Source organism: Pleurodeles waltl, chromosome 2_2 (genome assembly GCF_031143425.1).
Source record: "Pleurodeles waltl isolate 20211129_DDA chromosome 2_2, aPleWal1.hap1.20221129, whole genome shotgun sequence".
Lineage (NCBI taxonomy): Eukaryota > Metazoa > Chordata > Amphibia > Caudata > Salamandridae > Pleurodeles > Pleurodeles waltl.
Window position 1 is genome coordinate 1,061,964,147 of NC_090439.1, and position 21,436 is coordinate 1,061,985,582.

The following is a 21,436-nucleotide window of genomic DNA, read 5'->3' on the forward strand; positions in this document are numbered from 1 at the left end:
GACTCAGTTCCCGGAGATGGGTGATTGCCTACTTGCACTGGGACAACACGATGTTGCTCCAGAAAATTGAAAAGTTTGGCTTTATAAAATGATTTTGGGGGTGAAAGGAAGCAGCGAGACAGGGCAACAGTTAAAAGGTGTCAGTGAGGTCAGCATTTATTCATTCTCCAATAATGATGTTTGTAATGTTTCTTTCTAAGAAGGAGGGACTACAGCAGAAGAAAGTGAAATGAGGAACTAATGACCTTTATGGACAGTATGATAGTATCTACTGAGCAGAGGTCGAGCAAGGCCCAGAAGTAATGAACTTTGAGAGAGTAAGCTCCAGAGTGGGTGGGGAAATACAGTGTGATCTGTGCTGTGATGCAACGTGTCCGTAAAAGGAAGGGATAGTGTATAGGAAAAGCAGATGACCTCATAAAAATAAAATAGTGCCCATTTCATCTCCTAAATGGCACTGAGTGTTCCCAGCAGTCATTCAGAAGACTGCTATTCCTGATGGAATTCTGAAAATGTGTTCTTCTCTCCATCCTTTTTAGTCTTTTGTCTTTTCATTCTTTCTTACTTTTCTACAACCTTCTTTGTCCTTTTTATCCATCTTATTCATCCATCCTTCCTTCACAACATATTTCTGTCTTTTCCTTCGTTCCTTTCTTCCTCCATCTTTTATTTGTTTCATTTATCCATCCATCCACCCATCTTTCCATCTATTATTCCTTCTTCCCATCCATTCACCTATCTCCTCTCATCATCCACTCATACTTCCCTCATCCTTCTCTGCCTCCATTACTCAGTGGAACTCACCGTCACTCAGTAAAAGGGGGGGGTTCATAACACCCCTGGATGAGCCCAAACGTGGTAGAAAAACTATGTTACGTCTTTACACAGATATTTAGAGGCCGAAGTTAAGTTGCAGCAAATAGTGTTGGTCAGCTAAGACTTTAGGAGGTCTCCCGCTGCGGAGGTACCCTGAGCATCCTACTCAGCATGAGTGCAAATCACTTTTTGATTTTGGTCGTATATGTCTATCGCTTTTGCTGAACCACGGCACAGTGAAAGCTGTGTATTCGGAGAAGGACACGGCTAAAATGAGAAGGTTGAAACAAAATGATACATTTACTCACAAAATGAGGCACTGAAGCCTACCTCAGGCTACACCCACTACCCCTTTCGCTACGAAGCCTTGAAGCTCCTGTCAGCCCTGTGTTTGGGCCCTTTGCCTTAAATCCACCAATGCCTCACGTCATGAATGTCTTGACTTTGTAGCACATTCGCAGATGCTGACAATGAGATCCGAAACTCTGGAATGAGTCACGCCTCAACAAGCTCCGTCAGTTCTGCCAACAATTAAAGAAAACAGCATTCATCTTGTGCTTGGGGGCAAACAAGGCTGGCAGTGGGAGCCTAGCACATTCACTCTGTACGTACTATAAAGCAGTCCCAATCTAACTACTTTCATAGACAGTGAAGACAGATGCACACTAAATCCCGATAGTAAGGCTCGAATTTGTTAAACTCAGAGCTTTAAAACATTGGCAAATGGAATTGAAATATACAAATTATAACGTGGTAAACACTGGATGCAGGGCGTGTCTGCACCCTATGAAGCCACACGAGTATGACAGTTCAATCCAGGAAAGTGAAAATGTGATGTTCCTTCCAACTAATTAAATAATGCAGTTTTCGGGCCAAATTCATCTGTTGAAGATGTTGATTTGTGTCGTGGCATTGTGCTCATTAAGAATGTCTCATTCAGAATTTACTACAGTCCCAAAGAGACAACTTCCTTGCCAAACAAAATCAACTTGGTCTGCAAACTCTCGTTGTTGGCATGTTTGCTCGTTGAGTTGCTTTCCAAAAGCGCAGCTGGCAACCATTTCTTTCCAAAGAAGGTGGCTTTTCTTGGCTCCAAGCAGATCACATAACTTCACACGTCAGGCGAGTTCCCTGACTGAACTATAAATTAGGAACTAGGGACTAAAGGGAAATTAGAAAAAATGAACCACATCACATATTTGTAATCCCAATCAAACTAGGGCAAAATAAAAACAAAAACAACTATGCACTTTATTAATGGATTATCTCACGTAAAGTTGTGATTTGTTTTCGTAGAAGGACTTAATTCTCAATAAAAATCAAAATGGTACTGGTAACACAGAATCTGCACACTAGTATACCCTAAGCGTCTGACTGGTGCAAAGTGACTTTATGACAATGTAAGTCAAATATATGAAAGGAACATAAGAAATAAAAGATTGTCATTTCAAATTGACTTTTTTTTTCTTTTTATTCAATTTGAGTTCGTAGAAAGTGCTATAACACATCCATGCAGAAATCTTAGAGCATTAAACCTTATGTATAGATGTTTGATGTGAAGAGCTTGTCCCAGCACTTGGCCAAGAATGGCATTACAAAGTGTCCAGTCTGGGCATTCGACCTGCAGGACAGCGGTAACAGTGAATAAGCAGCTAGCTGATATCTCTGAACACCCAAATTGGCTCTACCCAAAGGTGTGCATGAAGATTTGGCTTTTACGCTTGTCTAAACTTCAAGTCTGAGGTGGTTTTGTAGGGGATTCCACATTAAGCCCCCATTTGGTGTGAGAGTCCAACAAATGTATTTTACCCACGTGATTTTATGGTAAAGTCAAGTTTGTTGTCTGTAGGCTTCTAAGTGACTGAACAAAGTGTGATCTTTGTGTAGGAGAAAAACATAAAGCAAACCTATACCATGGTTCCAGGCAATGAGGAATTGTACCCTGATGTTCACAATCATTGGGCACAATTCACAAAGGAAAACGTACACTTTTGTGTAATTTTACTCTTTTTCGCTATTCATAAACAATTGATTTAATAGTAAGTTTATGACTCTGGAGACTCCACAGTTGGGGCAGAGAACTCCACACAAATAATATAGACCTGTCCTATATTTTCATGTCCGGTGATCTCCACCCTGACTGCGGAGTCTCCACATTTGAAAACTTACAATTAATCATTTGGTTAGGAAGGGGCACCTTCCTGCACAAAACAAAGTCATGTAGGGTGACCATGCGTGGCTTGATAAATCTTGCTTAGGTTTTGCATTGGCCTTACGCCCCCTTGTGTGCATAACGGTGACACACAACACTTGATAAATATGCCCCTAAACATACAGATAGAGTACAAGGATGGGGGGAAACAGTGCAAAAAGCAGAAGACAATTCAATTGTACTTATAAGATTGAAATCACACGTTAGTCCACTTTCTGACAAAAAAACTTGTAATCGGGCACAAACACCACTGAGATAATATCACTAGAGTTCAGTAATGATATTTGTTACTGGTGGTATTTTCCCCAGATATTGTTGCATCTAGGACTTTAAGTGGGCTAGGTCCTACCAGAGCTCACCACCAGCAGTTCTAAAAAGCAGGTATTGAGAAGGGTCCCTATTGGACTCTCCATTATTGCTCTCACCCTCAGGAGGGAAAAAAAATCTTAACTCGGCAATAGTACCACCCTTCACTGCATTTGATGTAACTTTAAAGAGACTTCTTATAGCTATTATACAGTGTCATTGTTTCAGAAATGAAAGATTTTCAATATTATGTACAACAAAGCCATAGTTGTACTTGTTTATCTTATGCAACTAACAATCATTGTAAAAGTCAATAGTTCTGGCTTGTTTTAGGTGTAATGTCAGTTGTTGTATTATACATTTGGATGGAATGTCAGAAAGAAGCAGCAAAATGCCAGTTCAGAGGCACACTATACTAAGCACACATTTTTAGCTTAATTGCTTTAAGCCACGCCCTTAATTATACAGGCCACGTCCTTTTGAGAGAACCCGAGGTTTTTCACCCCACTTAAAGCCCTGGTTGCCCCAAATGAATGAGGGGCTTAAACGTTTCAAAGCATCCCATGAAGGCCATCTTTTCACCTCTGCCGCCGCCTCCTCCTGAATCCAGATATACCAAAGCCTGAATAATGTCCCTGGAGCGGAGGCGATGCTCTGCTCTGGAGCCTTTTTGAAGCAGCTGTTTCAGAGGCTCCTTTAAGCTCCCGCCTCCCTTTGCTGCCACGATTCAAGCTGTGACAACTTTAGCAACAAACGATGCAAAGCCTGAAAGTCCAAAGCCTCAAATGACATGCTTTATTTTAATCTCTGGCTAGACCTCTGAAACCACAATCACAACCATGTGCAAATACTTTGTTCTGTAGTGCCTTCCTCAAACAGCAGCTCCTTTTTCTGTGGTTTTACAGAATAAAGCCTTTGACCACAAATGTTGCACAGACATTGAAGGTCCCTTTCAACACACTGCTAAATGGAGGCATGAACTTTATATATTTCCCAACACAGTGACTAAAAGGACAGATAAATACATCTCTAAATGGGCTGAACAAACAGACAAGTGCAGCACCCAGAGGGGACTATTTATACACTGACTCGTTATGATAACTTACTGTGGAGCGTGTTCCGGTGGTTTAGGCGGGGTATTCCCCTCCCTGTGCAGGGCTGCTGCCCGGTACTCGGCTGGGAGGGGCTGGGTCATGTAATTTGAAGGCTACTTTAACCAACAGCATGCGGTCATCTTGTAGGAAACGCGGTCAGTGAGTAAGAATGCAGGCACCGACATCTTGGAAAGGCTGATCCCTCTTAGCAGAGCGTTCAACAATTAAAAACCATTGAGTATTGGACTTTCAGTTCTTGGTTCTGGTTTGAACTGACAGTCATGTGCACACAGGTTTTCATACCTTGGATCTGGTTCACAAAGGTAATTACCATATGTGCTTGCTACTTACTCCAAAACTCAGGAGTAATCATGCTCAAGACTGGAGTACGTCACACTTACTCACAGAAAAGGCCTTTGTAAATTTACTCCCCATTTGTCAAGCGCGGAGATACATGGCTAGCAAAGGAAAAGACTGAACACAGAACGGCATATCACGAATGTGAGAGCTGTCGCGATCAGACTATATCACACTCATTCGAGAAACCAACATTGTTTCCCACTTAGTTCAATATTGATAATAACATTTCCATTTTTAGAAATTTTGATCTGAGTGACAGTGACCCCATTGCCTGGAGTCTGGCATTGAGTGGACAGTCGCCTTCCTGTGACCTTGAGTCCCTTGGAATCGGGTCTTCCATGGCTCAGTTCAGGGATGTGCTGCTGGCCTTCTGCACTACTCCAGGAGCCCCCGTCTCACTTTACGCACAGTGGCAGTGTGATGCTCATAAGATACTTTGCAAATAAGGGTATGAAGGTGCTCACAATATATCAAATGATTCCATTGCACGGAATAAGGAATCCTGAAGCGGGATATAACCTGGAGAAAGTGACACGGGATCCAGTACATTTACCCTTCACTTGCAATACATGTTTATCTTATCCGCTTACATGATGATGTCTCATTTATTGATCACAGAAAATATGTCAAAAATGGTGTTTGTGATGAGACAAAAAAGGGATTTGTGGACAATGCGAATGCGCTGGATTTAAAGCACGAGGAAGGAAGATGTTTAAAGCTCCCTGCTTTCCATTTTTACTCATTTTTACAGATACAAACAGAAAAACATTTTTTTTCTGTCTGTTTATTTTTAAGTGTGGCTGAAAACAGAAATTAGGCTCTTACTTGATTGATTTTAAATACTGTCAGTCATGACTGCCATGCCAACAGCTGTGTGGCTCGACAGAAAAGGGGACCAAAAGATGTAGAAATTTTTTGAATGAGAGTTAAATAACAGTCTATATGCATTAGGCTGATTCTAAAATGTTATTATTTTCATATAAGTATATTAATGTATCATCTGTGGGCCTTTATATCATGGAATCCCGTTAGACATTCAAATAAGAATGTACATTTATTGATTCACTAAATGCAAAATTTTCCTAGTTTCAGCTTAATTTTTTTCGTAAACCCTAAAAATAAATATAGATAAAATTACAAAAAAATAAACATGGATAAACAGATAAAGAAATATAAAAAAATAAACATCATAAAACCGGGACCCCTAAAGATGCCCAATGCAAATAGAGATCAGATACAACATAGAATGAATTAGCATTATAACATGTTTACTGTTTTTAAAGGCATGTTGGTTGTTGATGGAGTCAATAGCAATGACAACCTGTCCCTCCCTGAACTCTGTGCTTGGACTTTGAACATTGGCATATATTGGGCTACATATGTATTGTCTTTGCATTATGTCATGAATCTCGAGTCATGTCAATGGTCTGAGTCTAGCTCTGACATGGGGAGATCCTCACTTGGTCTTCCTAACTTGTAGTCTTGGTAGCCCACCTTGTTGCCTTCTTCATTGGACCTGGCTGATAACTTTCAGGGTGCAGAAGCTGCACATAGGAATGCCTGTTGGCCTTTGTTTGCAAACTAAGTTCACCAGCCTGGTAGAAATAGGGGGTCCCTTTGAGTTTATTTTTTTCCATGACTGGAAATTTCGTAAACATTGTGTGCATTAATTTTGCAATAAGAATAAAGAATACCAGGATGCTCTTGCATAGGAGATAAATTGCAATCAATGTTGGCTCACCTGCCATTTGGGATACCCTTAGCTGATCATGTACATCTTGAGCTCTATGAGAACGACAGTTGGAAGATGGAGAATGGATGCTGCCAACAAAGAATAGCATAGACATCCCAATCCCACTTCATCCTTCTCTTGAGTTCCTTTGTCTCCAAGACCCATTTGGGGAAATCCACATTTCCCCATTGGGAATAGACGCATAAAGATTATATGTGGCCAGCGGCTCACAGGCAGTGGCATCGTTACTCCTCTAGGAAGAAGGCCAGTGGTATTGTCTTTAGAAGAACCTCTAAAGAGGGAAAATCTGCTACAAAACTGATTGGTTGGATTTACAATCTATTGCAATATATTAATCTACAGTTCTGGAGTCCAACGGTGAGGATTTGGTAATATAATCTGGAACTCCCTTCCCGTTTACTGAGCACCTTACTTGAGACAGACACGATATGTTATGTAATAAAGATTTGTAGAGTGCATAGCTACCCTAAGGCCTCCCAGCGCTATCCGTAAATCCATCAACTACTAAGCATTGGCAACAGATACTAGTACAGCCAAGTTTTTAACAGCCGCCAAAAAGATAATTTGTGGCCGGTTTTCTGAAGGGAGATGGGCAGAGAGTTCCAAAGTTTGGCTCTGAGGTAGGCCAAGGTTCTTCCCCCCCATTTAGCTTTTTTTATTGGGGGGATTACTACCAATGAAGCTGAAGATGCCCTAAGGAGTCTCACAGGCTTATGGAAGATGGCTAGTGTCTGCAGAAACTGGGGACCATTAGCGTGGATGGCTCTGTGGATACAGCAAAGGGCTTTGAACTTCACTCGCTGTTCCACGGGGAGCCAATGTAAGGCTAGCAGCACCGGTTTCACTGAATGGTGCCTGGGCAGGTTGAAGAGAAGGCGGACGGCCATGTTTTGGACAACCTGCAAATTATTTTTTTACATAATTTGGAGAGCCTAGGAAAAGGGCATTCCTGTAGTCCAGGCGTGAAATGATTAGCGCTTGTACAATAAGTCTCTTAGCAAAGAAAGGGAGTACTTTAAATACTTTCCTAAGGAGTTTAAGTATCCCGACACAGGTGGAGGAGATTTTCTTTGCCTGACGGTCCATGGTAAGACCTGGATCTAACCATATGCATAGTCTCTTGAAGTGACTCTTGGGCTGAGGAATGGCTTTTAATGTATGCAGAATGGGTATCGATAGGTGTGGATGGGCGTGGGGGCCCATAACCATAACCGCTGTTTTGTCCCCATTCAACTTAAGTTTGCATTCCAAAACCAACTGGAGACTGCTTGCAGGCAGGGGCCCAGCCGGGAGGCGTCCGAGTTATCCGAGGTGGAAAGGGAGACTACCAACTGGGTGTCGTCTACATAAGATATCAGCAAGAGGCAGAATGGTTCTACTATATTCGCCAGTGGTGGTCCCTAATACTTATTCTTCCAGAACATGTAGGTGAGACCCTAAAAAAAAATACTGAAGCTCTTTTGGAATGCCCTATTGCTGATGACCCCACCTGCAAAGAGGCCAGTACAATAACTAGCCCATAAAGTTCAGAGCTATGGATGTGGTACCCAGGCTGACATTGAGGAGACAGCCCTCTTAGATTTGGACCCCTGCCAGTGTTGCAGTTCATATTTGGGTCCTTGAAAAATCAAGGTCCATAGTAGAAAATCTTCATGAGATCAATCCAAGGTTTTGCAGACATCCCTAACATTCCTTAATAGGAAGCACATCAAACCATTTAAAACAACTTCTGGTCAGGTAGTTTCCCATGGCTTTCTCAATGGTAGTAACAAACCTCAATGGCATCTCTACTCCTCACCAAAGAGTGGAGGATGGATGAATCAAGACTTGAGTGCTAAAGGCATGTACCACGGCAACTGCCAGTGTCCTGAATGATTACTCTGCTACTTGAAGTGACATTTATTGTTTTTTGTACCCTTACCATACTTTGTTGCAAAGACCCAGACCTGGTTTGCCTGCATGCTAACCAGATCTAGAAGGGCCTTAGTAGCTTCTCTGTTTGCCCTCTGTGCCTCAGTACGTTATGCTCAACACACATTTTGTGGACAAGCTAGCTCTCCCAAGTAAGCAGGGAGACCTAGTGAGCATTTATACTATGTCTGAACTGAATCCAAAGTTAGGCATGGTGATCTGGAGACTGGCCTGTCGGACAGAGTCAAAGCTATGTGGAGGCATGGTTGTGGTTTTGGAGTTACCAGATGTGGCAGCTGCTACACCTCGAGTGCCCCCCTGCCGCAGTCTTTGTGGTCCCTGATCTCAAAGGTGGCCAAGCAGTGCTGAGGACATATTATGAGCAGAGTCCTAATGTGAAGGTTTACATCCTACAGCTCCCAGAATGCTTGGGCGGCGCATACTCTTATGATTACAAACTGAAAGCTGTAAATAACAAACACAACTTGTTGCTACGTTATAGTACTGTAAATATATAAACAATGATATATATTAAAGGGATCCTCCTTTCTGTGCTTCACAGGAGTGACAGCACCTTACAAATGATCATAAGTCGAATTGTGATAATAATGTGAAGAAACGAATTATTCCAGTAGCATAGTTCACATTGAATATATAAACCATATTAAATAAAAGTGAACCTAACTTTAAATGTTTTTAAACCTGTTTTATGCATTGTCCTTTGATTTATCAATATAATTCGCTTTATGTATACACTGGGGAACCATCGGATCATGAAACATGATGTTATAAATAATTTAGGTTCCCATTATTGTTCTGTGGCACTGTAATTTTCTATTGGATGGAACACGTCATTTTTACTGTAATAAAAAGAGAAGTGAGTAATGTTGCCTCCCCTGGCATATCACGCCAGCCTCCTAACAAAAGTACAGGTGGTATCTAGAATAGATATGTATCAGTGCTACTTCTGTTGTCAGATTAATCACACACATATTTTGAGCTGCCAGGGTGTGAGAGTGCTTCTACTCCCTCTGAAGGCTGGTATTTAATACCTATCTGGGGACATGTGGCCAATTTATGGTATTTGCATTAGGGCCCATGGAAAAACCAAGTCCGCCTCTGTATTTTGGTGGCTGCGCCTGTGCACATCATTTGTTTCTGACTGCTTGAGTCAAAGTGGGTATGAACACAATTTCTACGTTTTAAATAGTTTATTTATTTGTTAAAGTATGATGCATCCCAGGTCCTTTTGTTTATGAGATCCTTGCCAACAATAACTAAAAGAAGTGGTGTCCAGGGCTTAGCAAGACAGAAAAAAAACGTTTAGTGACTATCCAAAAAGGTAATCGTGAAACTGAAAGCATCTGCCACTAATGCAAGATTTTTCAATTCGGGGTGTGCTAACTAGCAAAACAGATGCAGAGCACGCCGTCCCATCTGGCTGAAACGGAGAAGTAAACTGTCCAGTTCAGTTTTATCATAAAAAACATGCATTTGAATTGGTTATTTTATTCACTTTGAACCAATGAACAGATAGGTAGGCCTGGATAACATGAAGGGAATTATAAATGGTCATTATAACAGCAAAGTATAGTATATGCTGTGAGGACCAAAGAAAACATATCAGCAGACCGGGTTGGGTTTCTTACCACAATCCAGTCTGGAAAGTGTGCAGCTGGTGACCAGCATATGTAGACTGTGGCAGAAATGTGGACACCTTCCTCAATAAAAAGAGAAGATTGAAACAGAGCCAGTGCTTAATTTGAGCCGGTTGTTTCCGACGCTCAGCACCATCACTTATGACAGCCTGGCACATCGTGGCACTGTTTGCCTAATTTAGAGCAAAGCACACAACAATTATATATTAATTCAATATATTTTAAAAATGACTAAACCTGCCAACCAAGCTTCTGGGGCCTGGAACAGTCTGATAGTCTGTACTGTCACACTTGTATGAGTCTGATGGTTAGCAATTTTGCTGGTACTTTTATTGTCAGTGATTGCAGGGTCAGTGGTGGTGCAAGCTGCATTGACCTCATGACGAGGGCCATGACACATTTTATTTTTGCAAACTAAGCAGTGGACAGGTCTCTGCACTAAGCTCAACTGTTTTTCAGGAAAATGTTATTTATTGAAAATGACAACTAAGGATTGGAATTTTGAAGAGATTTGTGAGTCAAACCTTTGCAGGGAGTCCAGTCAACAGGGTCCCAACGTCAAGGCTTGTATCCAATCAGAAGTTCCGTTTTATTGACATTTTGCTTAAGAAAGTTCCAGCCTATCCAGAAATAAATATGGCAGGTAAATGTATAAATCAATTAGGAGTGTTGAGCCTTTGAATCATGCCTAATGATCAGTTGTGTATCATCACTGTTAGACTTTTTTGCTTATGCAGGGTCATCCCCAATCTTTTTGCCTCCTATTTTGTCTGACCTGCTGCTTTTGGCTTTTGAACTCTGAGCACTTTACCACTGCTAACCAGTGCTAAAGTGCATATGCTCTCTGTGTAAATTGTATGTAATTGGTTTATCCATGACTGGCATATTTGATTTACTAGTAAGTCCCTAGTAAAATGCACTAGATGTGCCAGGGCCTGTAAATCAAATGCTACTAGTGGGCCTGCAGCACTGGCTGTGCCACCCACATGAGTAGCTCTGTAATCATGTCTCTGACCTGCCATTGCAGTGTCTGTGTGTGCAATTTTAACTGTGAATTCGACTTGGCAAGTGTACCCACTTGCCAGGACTAAACCTTCCCTTTTCTTACATGTAAGGCACCCCTAAGGTAGGCCCTAGGTAACCCCAAGGGCAGGGTACAGTGTATAGTTAAGGTAGGACATATAGTAATGTGTTTTATATGTCCTGACTGAAATATTGCTAAATTCGTTTTTCACTGTTGCAAGGCCTGTCCCTCACATAGGTTAACATGGGGGCTACCTTTAAATCTGAATAAAGTGTAGCTGCCCTTTGGGAGCGGATGGACATGTGGAGTGTGGGGTCTCTGAGCTCACAATTTAAAAATACACCTTTCAGTAAAGTTGATTTTAAGATTGTGGGTTTGAAAATGCCACTTTTAGAAAGTGAGCGTTTTCTTGCTTATACCATTTCTGTGACTCTGCCTGTTTGTGGATTCCCTGTCTGGGTGTTTGACAGTTGGGCTGATTGCACCTCACACTAGACAGTGACACAAAAGGAGCTGGGGTGTAGCCTACATATCCTGATGAGCCATCTGAGCTAGGAGTGAGGGGTGGAGTGGTCACTTACACCTGAAAGGGCTGTGTCTGTCCTCACACAATGCCGTCTCCGACCCCCTGGTGAGTGTCTGGCCTGGGAAGGGCAGGATTTCACATTCAAAAGAGACTTTACTTTGAAGTAGGCCTACTTCAAAGGAGAAATTGGGTATAAGAAGGGCACCCAAAACCACAGACTTGAGATCACTTCTGGACATCAAGAGGAACCTCTGCCTGGAGAAGAGCTGAAGAGCTGAGGAGAAGTGCTGCCCTGCCTGTGCTTTGTGGAGCTATCCTGCAGTTGCTGCTTCTGCCAGAGTAAGAGTCAAAGACTGGACTTTGTGTGCCTTCTATCTTGTGAAGAAATCTCCCAGGGCTTGATTTAGAGCTTGCCTCCTGTTGTTTGAAGTCTCAGTGACAGCAAAGACTTCTCTCTGCCAGCACCTGGAGTCTCTGGAGAGACTCCTGCTCTGACAAGTGGTGCCCTATCCAGTACCTGGGCCCTTGAAAGGAAAGCTGGTGGAAATCGAAGGAAATCGACTTCGGACCGACGCCGCTGCTGAATCCGGTGACGCTGCCTGCAACTACCTCCGTGATCTTTGCTGGAACGCGACGATCTTCGCAGGCCCGATGCCTCTGCAGCCCCGCTGAAGTCCACAACTCCATGGAAGTCTCCGCACCACGTCGTGATCGATGCCGCTCGAAGTGCGCAGAATCAATGATTCGCACCGACGCCACGATCCCCGACTTCGCGCATCAACTCGTTTTCACTCTTCACCAAAGGTACTGTACCTGGGGGTCTACGCGACTCCGTGTCCGATGCCGCTGGTGTCGGCTGGTTGGGAACGACTCCGTCACGAGGCTGTGTTAACACCTCATCTAAGCATTTTGTGTTTCTAAGCGCTATTTTTGAGTTTAATCTTTAAAAATTCATAACGTGACTTGTGTATGTCGGATTTTTGTTGTTTTGGTCTTGTTTTGTTTAGATAAATATTTCCTATTTTTCTAAATTGGTGTTGTGTCAGTTTGTAGTATTTTCATTAAGTTACTGTGTGTGTTGGTAAAAATACTTTACACCTAGCACTCTGAAGTTAAGCCTACCGCTCTGCCAAGCTACCAAGGCGGTAAACAGGGGTTAGCTGAGGGTGATTCTCTTTTACCCTGACTAGAGTGAGGGCCCTTGCTTGAACAGGGGGTAACCTGACTGTCAACCAAAGACCCCATTTCTAACAATCACCATAAACTATGGCTCGACATTTGTTCTGACTGATACGATCAAAGAGAGGCTGAATATAGATAATGAGCTATGAGGGGGAAGGGAAGCCCCTGTGAATCTCTAGTACAAAACAGCACACTTTGAAACACAATTAGAGAGACACCATTTGTTGTGGATTCTATAAATGACGATGCTATTCGTATTTGTATTTGTCCAGTTTAACAGACATGGTTGAGAACATATTTTTGAGTGTGGAGTGCAAAGAATATTTAAAAATAATTGTAGCGTTTGCAATTGTAACGTTTGCTGAAAAGGAGCTATGCAAGTTCAGACAAAATATTTTAGAATAAAAATGATTTTATAAAGAAATAGAGCATTTAGAATTTAAAAACAGAAAACAAATAAACGTTTTTTATTTCTAAATGCACTATTATTTTACCTTTACCTAACATGACTGTTCCGCCAAGCATAATGGGATTTATAATTTTTCAATGAAACTGAAAAATATGATATCAATTTTGTTACTTAGGTTTGGAAATATTTCTTGTGGTGGATTTCTGAACTTCTAGATTTTTTGTAGCAATACATGATTTTGTTTAAATAGCTTTTCACGTTACCTATTGAATCTTAGTTAGGACCGCATCTATCAGTCTACTAGAGAAGCATAACAGACTTAGAAACATTTCTGCACAACATACTATTTTGAAAAATGCTAGTAAAAAGAATGTTATACTTTCTTGGGGTAAAATGTTAAATTATATAGTTCTCGTATTTGGAAGAAAAAAATGGATGTTACAAAGTATAAAAATGTAGTGCTATCATTTTCTAGCACATTCTCGTGCACGAATATCAACGATATCTCTAAACGTATAAATATACTAAGAAGGCACTTAATATTTTCAGATTAAGTAAAAAAATGTATTTCCATATTGCCAGCAATACAAGTTTACGATTTGTAATTGTGCTACAAATGATTAAAAGTTTGCGAGGATTTGTGTTAACTGCTCTTGTATTCTAATCTGCCCTTAGAAAGTGTTGAATAGAAAGGTACAGAGAGAGTCATGGGACATACGAGGTCATTCAGACGTCAATGTTAAAACCGGGTGTTTAACTAGCCCATCGTATTCAGCATCTTTTCAAGATATCATGTTTGCTTTTTTCCCGATCTAGCCTTTTGTGTGAAAATATTGCACATATGACATGCAAATGATGTTAGGCCCAGTTTCCGTGCACTAATTGCACATTTGTCACAGGTTTGCCCAAAACGTTAAAAAAAAAAACATAGTAACTAATATTAACTGCCACAGCAAAATGTGTGTACACCAGCAGCGGCTCCTTTGCTATGGCGGAGGAGTGTAGCCGCCCCCCCCCCGAGGTATGGCACCACAGCTGTGGTTAGGAGGTTAAGCAAGAAAAAGGAAAATAGAGGGAAGGGACACAATCCTAGATGGTCTGTCCGAGTGAGAGATAAAGCAGAAAGGGAATGGAGAGGTGCAGCTCTTGAGGGGAAGGGCAGATTGAGGGACTTTTGGGTGCCAGAGCCCTGAAGGGAGAGGACAAAAGGAGTTAAGTGTTGTTCTGTCAAAACCAGAGCTCCCATTGGACAGGTACTGAGGAGATTATCAGAGTTCAGAGGTGACAAGCAATCATGTGCAGTCAGGGGCCAATTGAGGCCCGCAGAGAGGGGTCACACACAGCATTGTGGACATCCACATTCAGGTGCCAGGTAAATCACTAAGTGACAGCCTAGGGCTGGCGATATCAAGGAATTCTGATCAAAAGGGTTGCAAGAAGGGCTTGTCAGAAGTAACATACTGCTCTAAGATTAATTGGAATAAGGAGTGCAGGTATTTTTTGATTTCCTTACAAACTGGTGCAGTGGTTTATAGGAAAACTCATTAGATAGCGTCACAGCTACAAAATTGTGACAGCAGCTTTGTGTAAAGGATTTATTATTATGAGTGCTGGGTTGCAGTATGTAAGCCAGTCCTTAACATGATACTGGGACCTCTATATGTCTCTTAAGGCAGCTCATAGAGGAAGCACAATGGAGTGTGCACAAAATCATTATGCGGTGCTGTGAAGGGGTTGGCGGAACTTCACGGAATCTTGTTGAGATTTTATAAAACCTCATGGAATTTTGTGGAGTAAAACTCCATGAGCTCCGCTGTTAGAAGTGTCAACCTTAGGGTGGTCTTCCCCCAAACATTTTGCCTATTTGGCTCACATGTTTGCTGTACCTTTTTTTTGGCCCTCTGACCACTTTACCACTGCAATCCAGTGCTAAAGTGCATGTCCTTCTCCCCTAAACATGGTAACATTGGTGGTATCCGCAACTGGTATATTTAATTTACTTATAGGTCCTGTGTAAACTTGTATACCATATTCCCAGGGCCTGCAAATTAAATGCAACTAGAGGGCCTGCAGCACTAGTTGTGCCACCCACTTTAGTAGCCCTTTAAACATGTCTCAGGCCTGGCACTGCAGAGCCTGTGTGTTTCTTTGCCACTTCAACTTGCCATTTAAAACCTCTTGCCAAGCTTTAAACTCCTCTTTTTCATATCTGTCACCCCTAAGTTAAGCCCTAGGTAGCCCATAGGGCAGGGTGCTATGTAACTAAAAGGCAGAACATTTACTTTTAAGTTTAAATGTCCTAGTAGTGAAAAATACTTTGGGCTTACTGTGAAGCCTACTCCTCTCATAAGCCAGCATTGGGAATTCCTTACTATACTTTTCAGACTGCAATTCCTGTTTAGAAAGGAGTAGCTACATCAGGTTTCATATAATTGGAATGGTAATGATAAATCCTCTTTACTAGTAAAGTCAAATTTAAGATTACTATTTTAGAAATGCCACTTTTTGAAAGTGTGCATTTCTCTGCTTTTACTGCTCTGTGTGCATTGCAGCCTATCTCCAATCCATGTCTGGGGTAGGTGACAGCTACACTTTATGCAATCCCCTAGACAGCCACAAACACATGAAGGGTGAATGTGACAAAGGACTCATCTGCATTCTGATGGGCCTTCTTAGACAGGAACAGTGGAGTGCCCACACAAATACTAATAGTCTGGAACCAGGGCTAAGATGAAAGGAGGATGTGCGCAGTTCACAGAGCTGCTTGGAAGTCACCCCATTTCAAAGACACATTTGGGTATAAGCACTGGAGCTCTGCCCCTACCAAATCAGTACACTACTGGACCTGGGAAGAACTCTGCTGGAGTAAAGACTGCTGTGCTGTGAAGATTGCTATTTTACCTGGACTGACTGTTCCACGGAACTGCTTCTCTGCTTTGTTGAGCTGCCCTGCTGTCTACTGATCTCATCTCTGCCGAGGATAAGGGTTAGACCTATCTCACTAGAGTCACCCCAAGGGCCTATTGTCTTTCCCACTGTTCTCCTGCAGTCTCAAGGACATCAAAGTCTGATTGCAACTCTCCTGGTGCTGTTGGACTCTGCCATCTGTGATTTCTACCCTCACCTGAGGTATCCTCTCTAGTCCTGGGCCTCAGAAGTGCATTCTGAAGCCACTTTCTTCACCATTTCACTGGATGGAACCTACGCATGGCCCTTTGACGCCTACGCAGAGGCTGTTCGATGATGCCTATGTAGAGGCTGTTCGATGACGTCACTCTTTAAGGCTCAAAAATGGCACTCTTTGAGCTCAAAAACGGCGCTCTTTAAGGCTCAAAGATGATGCATTGCGTTCATCTTAACAGAGCTCGATGTAGGGCCCGACTGCGAGGCTTGACGATGACGCATCTACCAAAACCAAACTGCGTGGATCGGAGCTGACACATTGGACCCTTCACGTCAACGCGTTGGTCCATCTAAGGTACTTTGTCAGAGGACCCTACGTGGGTTCTGTAGTCAGCATATTCTCCTATTGCGGTCGGCCTGAACTTAGGAATTGCATCGGTTCCTCATTACCTCAAGTAACCTTTTGACTGCTAGTGACTTCTAAGCACTATTTTTTAGTTTATTCTTTAAAAATTCAAATCTCGACTTCTACTGGGTGGAGTTTTGTCATTTTGGTCTTGTTTTACTGAGCTAAATATTTTATATTTTCCTACACCTGTGTGGAGCCTTTTTGTTTTTTATTTTGTCACTTTTTATTTTGTCACTGCATGTGTGTGTGTGTGTGTGTATGTTGCACAAATACTTTACATACTGCCTCTTTAGATAAGCCTGCCTGCACTGTGCCAAGCTACCAGAGGGTGAGCACTGGTGATCTCCAAGTGTGTATCTAGCTTACCCTGACTAGAAGTACTGGTTCCTACTTGTACAAGGTGCATACTCTAACAACAAGTAACCCCAGTTCTAAACATCTGCCCACCCCTAATCTGGGCATCTGGTTGCGGCAGAGGGGGAAGGAGGATAACAATGCTGTAAGACTAAACTTCGACCAGTGCTTGTCACACAAGTGGCAAAAGATTTAAGTGTGAGGTATCAATATGAGTAACCTGGAGCATAATTTACAAGATACCTTGATGAGCCACATGCAATGGGTGATTCGTATAGAGTTTTGCGTACTGGAATAGGATGGTGCTTTTGTCAATGTGGTGATGATGGAGCAACAAAATGATCCACGCCCCAATGACATAATATGTGTCACCCATAAAACATAAGTAACATCACTTAAATTTCATATGTCTTTCATTTACCAGGTGCTATGCTGATGTCATCAGTGATGAATTTCATCAGGTTTTAAGTATATATGAACAAATATTTTTTTCTTTTGAAAGAACATCGGAAAGGAAACCTCATGCATCAATCTCCAGGATTCCTAAAGAGGTCAGCATTAGAAGTGTTATGCTTCCCAATTGTCTCTATGTCATGGACACAATTAAATATATATCACATGCCGACAATAATATTGTGGTCTAAATATTGAATTGAGCCTTCCTATGTTAAAGCAGTTTGTAATTGGACCACAGTGTTCACAAAGAGACGTCACACAGTGTTGTACATTAAAGTCATCTGAAACATGCTCATTTATAGGTGAATCTGCCTAGTTATGTGTGGTTTATTCAAAATTTGAGTCGATGTATAAATTCCCAGCTGTTACTTTGTCTATGTTCCTAATTCAATATCCTCAACCAATATTATTTGTATTCATGTCTCATTCAGTGCAAAACTGTATCTAAACATGCATGCCTACATTTCATCTCTACATGAAGAAAATCCTTTTCATAACTTTCTCCACCACAGAACTTCACAAGATTAATTTGCAGATGATATTTATTGATTTCACCAGTTAGCAAAAATATCACTTATCCCACACCCTACAGTCAATCATCACAAAGAAAAAACACAAATGACCCTCTCACAATGAACATCTCCACAGGGAACTCCCCATAACCCGCTGGCAGCACTGATCACACTTACATGAGGTCAAAAGGTTGCAAGACAGACCTCCCAACACAACAGGAATGCACACAAACTAAACAACCTATAGACAGAAATTACGTAACACAGCGGGTATGCTGGAGGATCTCTCAGTTCTACCACTCCTAACAGTACACCTCCACAAAGGAAACCTAACATTGCACATAGTGTTGATCACACATGCAAGATCAGGTCACTCACTCCCACGTAGCACCGATGCAGGTAAAACTAATAAATCTCCAGACAACAATGACCACACTAACAAAAGCAAGGTGGAAGGTTATATATCAATGTCCCTATGGATTCCTCTCCAGTGAGAGACCTCCCAATCTGTAGATTATAGTCTGCAACTCGACATTCCCAACAGCACCAAGCGGTCAATGAAGTGGTAACTAATGAAGAGTACAAAAAAAGTGTAACAATATAAAAGTTAAAAAATATATATTTTCTTTCCTCGTTTGCTTACCTCTTCTCCTTTCTCTCCTTTTATGGATACTGCCTGGCCCTAGGAGGAGGAAGTTAAATCAATTATTATTATATATTGACTCTTCTTCTATTCATAGGTACGTATGAAAGGGATCATATTAACAACCAGGCCACAAGGATGACTTAGATTAACTCTGTGGCCCCAGAGGTAGCTCTTAATTTTCTTTAAACACGTCTGCTGGATTACAGTAACAAGCGTTTTTGCACAAATTCCCAAAAGATTAACATATTCATCAAACTGGTAAGAGACATATGAACAGGCGTGGGTCCTCCGCTATGGCGGAGGAGCATTGCCTCCCGCCAACGGCAGCAGCTGCAAAACTTTTCCTACAAAATGATAATAAACTATGTTTATTATCATTTTGTAGTAAAAGGGCGGGGCCACGGGCTATGATGGGAACGAGGAGGAGTGCTCAGCACTCCCCCTCAGTGGCCATGAAAGCGCACTAGGATCTCTCCAGCCCAGCAACACAGTTGCCGGGCTGGAGAGAGCAGGCACAGGCTCCCAGCCAATCTGAGCGCTGCTGTCAGCAGAGATTGGCTGCAGGGCAGGCTGGGAGCCTGTAGTGCAGGAGAGGAGCAGCGCAGCAGCAGCGTCGGAAAAGCAGTTAAGTGATTTTTTCATTTATTATTTTAATTAATTTCCCCCCCTGGACTCCCCCTGTGCGCTGCCCCACCCCAACAAAGCCCCGCAAGCCGCTGCTACATATGAATGCCGCTAGTAAGGGTGAACCTACCTTTGCATTATAATCAAATATAACTTTGATAAAATACATACTAATTTAAATTTATATAAAGACTTTTCACTGACTGGCACTATGCATCTGATGGCTGTCATGCTGCCCAATGGCAGTCAGTGGTTTCCTTGGTGTTATCCAATGGTGTAGCTTTGCGCTAAGGACTAAGGAAGTGCTGCCCTCCGAGCTGAAATGGCAGGCCCATCGGGAAGCAAATCACTCACAACTGCACACAGCATTCACTTTAGGTCACACCTGCTACGATTGCCAGGCATGGTCATCACCTACACATCTGCATTGCAGCACAGCCAACATATAATATTAATGTCTACTCACTGCTTCGCCTTTATCACCCTTTGAACCTGGAGGACCAGGAAGACCTGCAGGACCACTTTCTCCCTGGAAAAGAACAACATTGTCAATCTGGTGAATCAAAACTATATCTTTGATCACCATCTGATTCAACATATTTATTATTCAAGCTCAACTTAAGTTCATTCAACCAATCTACGCAAGTCACCCCAACACACACTCAAATCAAAACAAGACATGAAGTTAAAATCCCCATTTAAGGCGATGATGCTTAGGTTAGCATTACCTGTAATAAGGAGCCTACCTTACATATCACTCTTCTCTTACGTCATGACTTCTTGGAAAACTTTGATAAAATACATATGATCATCCCACCTATGGGATATTATAAAACATACACAGATATAACCATTTTCTTGTGAGTCCCATCTGTTGTCTTATTCCTGCTTCTATCACAGCCCCTTCATTATGCTAATCTTTGGCAAGACAAAATGTGTCAATTATTTATCTCTCTCTTGACCAAAGTTAGGAAGGCTGGCTAGGATGGCAGGGGTGGCTGAGCAAGTTAATGCACTCTATTGATATCTGTTGTGATCTGAAGCCCATGAGATTGAATTTCAGCATGGCTGGCTCAGCTTTCATCAAATTGGATTGCAGCAGTCCAAGCAAAGTGCTTTAACATAATATTTTGTCTATATTATTTAAGAATGATACAACAGTTAAAGTTCTAGGATCTGAAGGCCATGAGATTGAATTTCAGCATGGCTGACCAGGCTATCCATGCACACTAAGTTCATTCATTAAACTGTAGACATCACAATAAAGATTTTATAAAAATAAGTTGTTTATTTGGTTTAATAATGACACAACAGTTAAACTTATATGATGAAAATTTGATCAGGTTAAGATACCCAGTGATCACATATATAGTAGAATATGTGTATCAATGTTCACATTTTCATACACATGTTTGCATTAGGTCATAGCAGATGAAAAAGTAGAACATTTGGTGCCTGTCTTATTCTGGTCCCTGGACCAAAACGCAACCAAGACCCTGCATTGACTGTGTCTGGTCATTGATGGAGGCTGCTCTTTTGTTTAAATCGGGTGAAAAGAAAAGTTCAAGTGACTCACGGAAAACCGTGCAGTGGTTCTGAGAAGTTACACAGAACATATCCCACACTCTTTTCCTTACCTTTATGTTGAAAGTGGCTGCCAAGAAATAGTCACCTTTCACCACCTGAATTCACAGATAGTGTATTTCAGGGGGGCATACTGGTCCGCTGATGCACATGGGGAATTGTGCATTGTGGACCATCCAACACTCAAACTATTTCATGCAGCATACCATAGCCTGCTAGGTTTTTCACCAACTCCATCCGTGTAACAAAAATGAACTATTGCACATGCCCTTCCTTTGTAGTGTATTGGCAGAATGGCTGAATTCATAATATTGCTATAAGGAGTCATTATAATTTGTTCTGTCTTGTCGAGTGTGCTTCAGAAACACAAGAAAGCTGTTTTGGTGTGACATAATATATTTATAATAGGATACTGTTAAGATAAGCAACACCTTTTGAGATGTACAAAACAAGCAGCATTTTGATCAATGAGACATA

At 41.8% G+C, this 21,436-nt stretch overlaps 1 protein-coding gene across 1 annotated transcript in view; it reads right to left on the minus strand.

Moving 5' to 3' along the window:
- Window positions 1-21,436, minus strand: part of COL22A1 (collagen type XXII alpha 1 chain) — a 900,581-nt gene that overhangs the window by 442,982 nt on the left and 436,163 nt on the right. The window contains exons 11-12 of the mRNA XM_069220797.1: window positions 19,842-19,904; window positions 18,749-18,787 (exon numbers count right to left, since the gene is read on the minus strand). Of these exons, the coding sequence (XP_069076898.1) occupies window positions 18,749-18,787; window positions 19,842-19,904 (102 nt within the window). The remainder of the gene's footprint in view (window positions 1-18,748; window positions 18,788-19,841; window positions 19,905-21,436) is intronic.